Here is a 10000-nt window from a genome sequence, read left to right on the forward strand (position 1 = left end):
AGGTTCATCGTCGCTAAAAAGATTGGATTGTGTTTACCATGCTGCCTTACGCTTTGTGACGAGTGCCTCCTCACGCACTCATCATTGTACTTTATATGAATTGGTGGGTTGGACTTCTTTGTTTCAAAGGAGAAAATACACATGTTGATGTTTATTGCTAAGGCATTGTTAGGCAAATTACCAATTTATATCTGTCGTCTATTATCTTATTGTATTTGTAATTATAGCACTAGATCTAGTGCAAAACTGCTTTTAAAGGTTCCTAGAGTACGTTCAGAGCTTGGTAAAACTGCCTTTTCTTCCTATGCCCCTGGTTATGGAATGAGCTGCAGAGTATAATAATGATACAAACTCTCCCCTCTTTAAACGGTTTTAAAAATCTCTTATTGACCAATTTAAAGGAAACGTGTGCATGTTTTGTAAAGTAACTTTTGTTGCCATTTTATGAGTGCTGGGTTACATTCTATGTACGATTTTTTGTTTGTATTGTATATGTGAAACTTTTTGTGCTGCCATTTTGGCCAGGACTCCCTGGAAGAAGAGATTTTTATCTCAATGGGACTATCCTGGTAAAATAAAGGATAATAATAGTCGTTAGATTAGGCGCTCATCAAAATAGTCGTTAGATTAGGCGCTCATCAAAATAGTCGCTAGATTAGGCGCTCATCAAAATAGTCGATAGATTAGGCGCTCATCAAATTAGTCTATAGATTAGGCGCTCATCAAAATAGTCGTTAGATTAGTCGCTCATCAAAATAGTCGCTAGATTAGGCGCTCATCAAAATAGTCGCTAGATTAGTCGATTATCAAAATAGTCCTTAGATTAGTCGATTATCAAAATAGTCGCTAGATTAGGCGCTCATCAAAATAGTCGCTAGATTAGGCGCTCGTCAAAATAGTCGCTAGATTAGCCGCTCGTCAAAATAGTCGTTAGATTAGGCGCTCATCAAAATAGTCGTTAGATTAGTCGATTATCAAAATAGTCGTTAGATTAGTCGCTTATCAAAATAGTCGTTAGATTAGTCGCTTATCAAAATAATCGTTAGATTAGTAGCTTATCAAAATAGTCGTTAGATTCGTCGCTTATCAAAATAGTCGTTAGTTGCAGCCCTAAGTGACAACAAATAATATTATATAATATTTAAATATTTAAAAATAACTAAAAACAGCCTACTTAAAACAAGATACATTTACTTGAGAAGCAACACTACAAAAACAAGACAAAAACTCTTGATGACAATACGTTTTTTTGCAGTGAAGTTTTACTCAATTAAACTTTTTTTTTTCTCCATGGATTTCAGTGAATGTCACTTAGAGGTATTTTTAAAAGATGATTTTGTCCTCTTATCAAAATAGTCGCTAGATTAGTCGCTCATCAAAATAGTCGCTAGATTAGGCGCTCATCAAAATAGTCGCTAGATTAGGCGCTCATCAAAATAGTCGTTAGATTAGTCACTCATCAAAATAGTCGCTAGATTAGGTGCTCATCAAAATAGTCGTTAGATTAGTCGCTCATCAAAATAGTCGCTAGATTAGTCGCTCATCAAAATAGTCGCTAGATTAGTCGCTCATCAAAATAGTCGCTAGATTAGTCGCTCATCAAAATAGTCGCTAGATTAGGCGCTCATCAAAATAGTCGCTAGATTAGTCGCTCATCAAAATAGTCGCTAGATTAGGCGCTCATCAATATAGTCGCTAGATTAGTCGCTCATCAAAATAGTCGCTAGATTAGGCGCTCATCAAAATAGTCGCTAGATTAGGCGCTCATCAAAATAGTCGTTAGATTAGTCACTCATCAAAATAGTCGCTAGATTAGGCGCTCATCAAAATAGTCGTTAGATTAGTCGCTCATCAAAATAGTCGCTAGATTAGTCGCTCATCAAAATAGTCGCTAGATTAGTCGCTCATCAAAATATTCGCTAAATTAGTCGCTCATCAAAATAGTCGCTAGATTAGTCGCTCATCAAAATAGTCGCTAGATTAGTCGCTCATCAAAATAGTCGCTAGATTAGTCGCTCATCAAAATAGTCGCTAGATTAGTCGATCATCAAAATAATCGTTAGATTAGTAGCTTATCAAATAGTCCTTAGATTAGTCGATTATCAAAATAATCGTTAGATTAGTAGCTTATCAAAATAGTCGTTAGATTCGTCGCTTATCAAAATAGTCGTTAGTTGCAGCCCTAAGTGACAACATAACTGAATTGGCTCTCGCTTGTCTTGTTACAAATATTATTTTCAGTGAATGTTGACATAAATTGGAGTCTTCTATCGTATGGCTTCAGATGACTTTGATTATAGCTGTATGGGCTACTGTTATGGTACTTTAGTGGTGCTAGACCTCCCCTGTTCATTATATGCTTGCTTTGTATGGAATGTAGCACTAATGTTCTTTATTTGTAGCGACATGAGAGTGAGTGCGTGATGACAGAATTTTATTTTGGGTGCACTATTACTTTAAACAATTGTAATCTGCTGTGTAGAAGGTAAAAACAAAGTAGAAACCGCTAACAAATGGCAAAATGACTGTTTATCGCTCCGTGTAGTTTGTCTGTGATATCTTTGTTTCTCCTCTCAGATAATGGTCCCTGTTTGGGGTCGAGGAAACCAAATCAGCCATATGAATGGCTTTCTTATTCAGAGGTAGGATGACCGTTCTGTATCCCTGTTAATCTCTTCTTTAATTCAGATGTAATTCCGAAACATTTTGGCAAAGAGTCGTTTTTAATTTTTGTCTTCCTCAGGTGATTGAGCAAGCGCAGTTTTTGGGTTCGGCATTTCTTCACAAAGGACACTCCAAAAGTGGAGATCCCTACATCGGCATCTTCTCTCAGAACAGGCCGGAGGTCAGAGTTGGGCTCAATTTTGGCCAAATGCATCTTTATGTCTGTATGCAAAGCTTTCATATCGTGGTTGAATTCAGTGATCAATATAGTGGCAAGAAAAAGTATGTGAACCCTTTGGAATTACCTTTTATGTATATATTTGTCTTAAAACTCTGGTTTGATCTCCATTTTAATTTACAATAATGAACAAACGCAATCCATTTGAACTAATAACACAAAGATAATTTTATTGTTCTTGTACACACAGAGTACACACTCAAACATTCACAGTGTAGGTTGGGAAAAAGTATGTGAACCACTAGGCAAATGACGTCAAAAAAAGCTAATTAGGGTCAGAGTTACAATAGCAAACCTGGCATCCAATGAAAGCAATAATGAAACGAGATTGTAGGTGTGGGTTAGAGCTACTTTAACTTATAAAAAGCACTCAAACATTTTAAGTTTGCTATTCAAGAGAAGCATCTGTTAATGTGAACCATGCCTCCCAAAAAAGAGGTCTCAAAAGACCTAAGATCAAGAATTGTTGCTGTGCTTAAAGCTGGAAAGGGTTACAAAGTTATCTGGGAGAGAAAGTGTCTATAAATGGAGATGATTTAGTACTGTGGGTACTCTCCCTAGAAGTGGCCGTTCAGCCAAGATGACTCAAAGGACACACCGCAGAACCCTAAAGTGACAGATAAAGACTTGAATGACTCATAGGATCTGGTTAACATCTCTGTTCATGAGTCAACTATATGGAAAACATTAAACAGGCATGGTGTTCATGGCAGGACACCATGAAGGAACCCACTGCTGTCCAACAAAAACATTGCTGCATGCTTGAAGTTTGCCAAAGACCACCTTGACACTCCATGACGCTACTGGGAAAATTGCTCCGTTTTGCTGATAAGCCCGTTTCCCTGAAGCGTGCTGCAGCTTCATGTCTAGATCTGCTACATGGGGATTGTTTGTAATGTCTATTTGTGTAGCAGCATGTCATACATGCTTAATGTGACATGCTTTACATTTGGTCTAACTGTGCAGCAAAGCATGTCCACATGCAAACACCGTATGTATGTTTATTCTAGTAGTAGCAAGTTTCTGTACGTGGTCTGCAGCAGAAGTGGTGTAGCAGATCAGGTCTGCCAAGACCAACATCCTGTCAATATGTCGTACCCATATTAACATGCTTAATCTTTCCAAGAGTCATGACTGAAACGACTAAATATCTGCCGCCAGATTTCAATAAACCCCTTAAGAAGTTGCTTTTGTAATAATGATCTTACAATTACTACCAAGGGTTTTCCAAGCATATAAGTGTTTGTTACATCAAGCACTTGTAAAGAATGACACGTATGTTTTCTGTCTGTACATTCTTCATGTGAACGGTATAGTTTGGGTTGCGGTATAGATTGCAAATATTTTTTCACTAATGTAAGAAATCTTTCTCCAGTGGACAATTTCAGAGTTGGCCTGCTACACCTATTCTCTGATAGCAGTTCCTCTGTACGACACCTTGGGCATGGAGGCAATAAGTTACATCATCGACAAAAGTAGGTCAATTAATCATACGGGTGTTATTCTGACCTTACCTGTTTTATTTAGGTTTGTTTGCAGATACTGTATGTGTCAGACTGGCTGTTCTTTATTATGGTGTTTGCTAAGGCAAGCATCACCATTAGTATTGCTCATACTGCGAGTTAGCGACCTGAAATATGTTTTTTGAATGTAATATTGATCAATGCAAGCAGATGCAAAAGAGCTGTGCTTGAATGACTGAAAATAGCTGTGAATTTATGCTCTAGCCTGTGCAAAATGTCTTATGAAGTGTTTAGCATTTACCATGTGTGTGTGTGTGTATTTGCAGCATGTATCTCTACAGTCATATGTGACGTGCCAGAGAAAGCCAGACTGCTGTTAGATTGTGTTTCTGGCCAAGAGCACACCGTAAAAACCCTGATCCTGATCAAAGAGTTTGACGCTGATCTAGTGAGCAGAGGACAGCAGTGCGGCATCGACATCATCAGTTTGCGAGACGCAGAGGTGAATAAACCACAGACGGTCTGTGCAAATCTTTGCATGCTGAATGAGATCGATACATTTGTTTGCATGTTGTGTGATTTGTTTCTCTGACTGTGACCTGGTCATGACATCACACATCAGCTGTGTTGACCTGCAATACTGATTGTTTACCCTCAGAGTGTTCAGTGTAAACTCACTGACTTTCAAATGGATATACATGGTACAGTAATGGTTTCACAGGGTAATACCATGGTACTTTTTGGGCGGCTGTGGCTGAGGTGGTAGAGTGGATTGGCTGCTAATCGCAGGGTTGGCGGTTCGATTCCAGGCCCACATGTCACATGCAAGTGTCCTTGGGCAAGACACTGAACCTCAAGTTGCTCCCAATGGCAGGCTAGCACCTTGGATGGCAGCTGTGTGTATGGGTGAATGAGACGTTGCGTCACATGACACATGACTGTACGGCCAAGTCCAGCTCCAACCACATCATCAAGTCTGCGGATGACACAACTGTGCCTAACAGTCTACAGAGAGGAAGTGGCACAATTGGCTGAAAGGTGGTTATGATGGACTTCAGGAGAGACTTCGTTGACCAACTCCCACTTACCATCGACGGCTCAACCGTGGAGTCAGCAGCATAAAATTTCGGGGGGGGGGGGTGCACATCACAGAGGACCATCATGCCACAGTCCAAATCACTGAGATCACATTTTTCCCCATTCTGATCGTTGATGTGAACATTAACTGAAACTCCTGACCCGTATCTGGATGATTTTATGCTCTGCACTGCTGCCACACGATTGGCTGAATAGATCATCACATGGCATGATTGTTGGTGCCAGACGGGCTGGTTTGAGTATTTCTGTAACTGCTGATCTCCTGGGATTTTCACGCACAACAGCGGGTTGGCGCTGTTTTGGGGGCACGAGGGGGACCTACACAATATTAGGCAGGTGGTTTTAATGTTGTGGCTGATCGGTGAATAGTGGAATGACAGTAAAGCTCAACTTAACTTAAACATGTACAAATATTATTCTTTGAATAACTTTAACTACAACTTGCTGCAGCAATAGTAAACCATTAATAATATCCTAAAAAGTGGATAGATTATGGCTGGCCTTGATTTGTGCATATATAGTGCATCCGGAAAATATTCACAGCGCTTCACTTTTTCCACATTTCCGTCGGTGCACAGCCATTTTCAGATCTCTCCAGAGATGTTCAATCGGGTTCAAGTCTGGGCTCTGGCTGGGCCACTCAAGGACATTCACAGAGTTGGTCCCGTAGCCACTCCTTTGTTATCTTGACTGTGTGTTTAGGGTCGTTGTCCCGTTGGAAGATGAACCTTCACCCCAGTCTGAGGTCCAGAGTGCTCTGGAGCAGGTTTTCATCAAGGATGTCTCTGTACATTGCTGCATTCATCTTTCCCTCGATCCTGACTAGTCTCCCAGTTCCTGCCGCTGAAAAACATCCCCACAGCATGATGCTGCCACCACCATGCTTCACTGTAGGGATGGTGTTGGCCAGGTGATGAGCGGTGCCTGGTTTCCTCCAGACATGACGCTTGCCATTCAGGCCAAAGAGTTCAATCTTTGTTTCACCAGACCAGAGAATTTTGTTTCTCATGGTCTGAGAGTCCTTCAGGTGCATTTTGGCAAACTCCAGACGGGCTGTCATGTGCCTTTTACTGAGGCGTGGCTTCCGTCTGGCCACTCTACCATACAGGCCTGATTGGTGGAGTGTTGCAGAGATGGTTGTTCTTCCGGAAGGTTCTCCTCTCTCCACAGAGGAACGCTGGAGCTCTGTCAGAGTGACCATCGGGTTCTTGGTCACCTCCCGACTAAGGCCCTTCTCCACCGATCGCTAAGTTTGGCCGGACGTCCAGCTCTAGGAAGAGTCCTGGTGGTTCCAAATTTCTTCCAATTACGGATGTTGGAGGACACTGTGCTCATTGGGACCTTCAATGCTGCAGACATTTTTCTGTACCCTTCCCCAGATCTGTGCCTCGATACAATCCTGTCTCAGAGATCTACAGACAATTAATTGGACTTCATGGCTTGGTTTGTGCTCTGACATGCACTGTTAACTGTGGGACCTTAAATAGAAAGGTGTGTGCCTTTCCAAATCATGTCCAATCAACTGAATTTACCACAGGTGGACTCCAATCAAGTTGTAGAAACATCTCAAGGGTGATCAGTGGAAACAGGATGCACCTGAGCTCAATTTTGAGTGCATTGGCAAAGGCTGTGAATACTTATGTACATGTGATTTTTGTTTTTTTTGTTTTTTATTTTTAATACATTTGCAAATATTTCAAACAAACTTCTTTCACATTGTCATTATGGGGTATATATACTGTGTGTGTGTGTGTGTATGTGTGTATGTATATATATATATATATATATATATATATATATATATATATATATATATATATATATATATATATATATATATATATATATATATATATATATACTGTAAATGTGAATTGTATTTTGGATCTGTCATTTGTGGCATTCAGACTTCAGTTTGCATTTCTGTCTTTTCCACAAACAGAAACCTCATTTATGTTTGCAGTTCCTTCCCCTTCAGCTTAACTTCCTGTTCTGACATTTATATACATATGTTTTTCTTCCACCTACAGACTATCGGCAAGACTCATCGACAACCGCCTGCGGTTAGTACTGTTGTTTCTCTTTCAGTTGCTCATTTACACTAAAGCAATACTTGTATATATGGTTTATTGCTTTTATAAAACACCGGCAAAAGCAATATGATTAAAGACACCGATTTTAAATAAACAGTTACATTTACAGGTTATAACAATTAATATGTTTGCATATGCTATACACAGTATTTGCATCAATTAATAGGTTTGCATATGCTATACACAGTATTTGCATCAATTAATAGGTTTGCATATGCTGTACACAGTATTTGCATCAATTAATAGGTTTGCATATGCTGTACACAGTATTTGCATACAATTATTAGGTTTGCATATGCTGTACACAGTATTTGCATCAATTAATAGGTTTGCATATGCTGTACACAGTATTTGCATACAATTAATAGGTTTGAATATGCTGTACACTGTATTTGCATACAATTAATAGGTTTGCATATGCTGTACACAGTATTTGCATACAATTAATAGGTTTGCATATGCTATACACAGTATTTGCATACAATTAATAGGTTTGCATATGCTATACACAGTATTTGCATCAATTAATAGGTTTGCATATGCTGTACACAGTATTTGCATACAATTAATATGTTTGCATATGCTATACACCGTATTTGCATCAATTAATAGGTTTGCATATGCTGTACACAGTATTTGCATACAATTAATATGTTTGCATATGCTATACACCGTATTTGCATCAATTAATAGGTTTGCATATGCTGTACACAGTATTTGCATACAATTAATATGTTTGCATATGCTATACACCGTATTTGCATCAATTAATAGGTTTGCATATGCTGTACACAGTATTTGCATACAATTAATAGGTTTGCATATGCTGTACACAGTATTTGCATACAATTAATAGGTTTGCATATGCTATACACAGTATTTGCATACAATTAATAGGTTTGCATATGCTGTACACAGTATTTGCATACAATTAATAGGTTTGCATATGCTATACACAGTATTTGCATCAATTAATAGGTTTGCATATGCTGTACACAGTATTTGCATACAATTAATATGTTTGCATATGCTATACACCGTATTTGCATCAATTAATAGGTTTGCATATGCTGTACACAGTATTTGCATACAATTAATATGTTTGCATATGCTATACACCGTATTTGCATCAATTAATAGGTTTGCATATGCTGTACACAGTATTTGCATACAATTAATATGTTTGCATATGCTGTACACCGTATTTGCATCAATTAATAGGTTTGCATATGCTGTACACAGTATTTGCATACAATTAATAGGTTTGCATATGCTGTACACAGTATTTGCATACAATTAATAGGTTTGCATATGCTGTACACAGTATTTGCATACAATTAATAGGTTTGCATATGCTGTACACAGTATTTGCATACAATTAATAGGTTTGCATATGCTGTACACAGTATTTGCATCAATTAATAGGTTTGCATATGTTGTACACAGTATTTGCATACAATTAATATGTTTGCATATGCTGTACACCGTATTTGCATACAATTAATAGGTTTGTGCATATGTCTTATTCATATCTGTTTATTTAATTCTCTATATGTCCATGTTCATTTCATTCTCCTGTTTTTGCAGCCTCCTAAGCCAGATGACTTGGCATTGATTTGTTTCACAAGTGGAACCACGGGTATGTGTTTGTGTGCGTTTATGTTCATGTTTGTGTCCACAGAGATTTTATGCCACATTTGATTTGATTTTAAGTGTTTTTAAGGAAACAACATCTCTCTTTTTGTCTCTCTCTTCATAGGAAACCCTAAAGGAGCAATGCTAACTCATAAAAACATTGTGTCCAATACAGCTGCCTTCCTCAAAGTCACACAGGTAAATACACTCTCTGAACAAGTACTTGACCAGTGAGAATCAATCACGGCATTCTGTTGTCAAATATGTTTACACAATGAATACTAAATTATAATTAAATGATTTCCTACATTATTGTGGTAGTTAATATGTTGTTATGGTAGTTATATTATGTGGTAGGAGTTCAAGTACCTCGGGGTCTTGTTCACGAGGGGACAATAAAGCGGGAGGTTGGCCGGAGAATCGGGGCAGCGGGGGCGGTATTGCACTCGCTATATCGCACTGTTGTCACGAAAAGAGAGTTGAGGCCGGAAGGCAAAGCTCTCGATCTACCGGTCAGTTTTCGTTCCTACCCTCACCTATGGTCATGAAGGCTGGGTCATGACTGAAAGAACTAGGTCGCGAGTACAAGCGGCCGAAATGGGCTTCCTCAGAAGGGTGGTGGGCTTCTCCCTTAGAGTTAGGGTGAGGAGCTCAGTCATCCGTGAGGAGCTCGGAGTAGACCGCTGCTCCTTTGCATCAAAATGAGCCAGTTGAGTTGGTTTGGGCATCTGGTAAGAATGCCCGTGGGCGCCTCCCTAGGGAGGTGTTTCGTGCATGTCAGGAGGCCTCGGGGAAGACCCAGGATTAGT

The 10000-nt window shown here is 39.2% G+C and overlaps 1 protein-coding gene across 1 annotated transcript in view; it reads left to right on the top strand.

The window, feature by feature from the left end:
* Positions 1 to 2577: 2577 nt before the first annotated feature.
* Positions 2578 to 10000, top strand: part of LOC127642822 (long-chain-fatty-acid--CoA ligase 5-like) — a gene marked incomplete at its 5' end in the record, with an annotated part of 8467 nt that continues 1044 nt past the window's right edge. The window contains 7 exons of the mRNA XM_052125290.1: positions 2578 to 2642; positions 2744 to 2845; positions 4278 to 4377; positions 4692 to 4867; positions 7494 to 7526; positions 9144 to 9195; positions 9316 to 9389. Coding sequence (XP_051981250.1) covers positions 2578 to 2642; positions 2744 to 2845; positions 4278 to 4377; positions 4692 to 4867; positions 7494 to 7526; positions 9144 to 9195; positions 9316 to 9389 — 602 coding nt within the window. The remainder of the gene's footprint in view (positions 2643 to 2743; positions 2846 to 4277; positions 4378 to 4691; positions 4868 to 7493; positions 7527 to 9143; positions 9196 to 9315; positions 9390 to 10000) is intronic.

The sequence above is a fragment of the Xyrauchen texanus genome, unplaced genomic scaffold (assembly GCF_025860055.1).
Source record: "Xyrauchen texanus isolate HMW12.3.18 unplaced genomic scaffold, RBS_HiC_50CHRs HiC_scaffold_870, whole genome shotgun sequence".
Lineage (NCBI taxonomy): Eukaryota > Metazoa > Chordata > Actinopteri > Cypriniformes > Catostomidae > Xyrauchen > Xyrauchen texanus.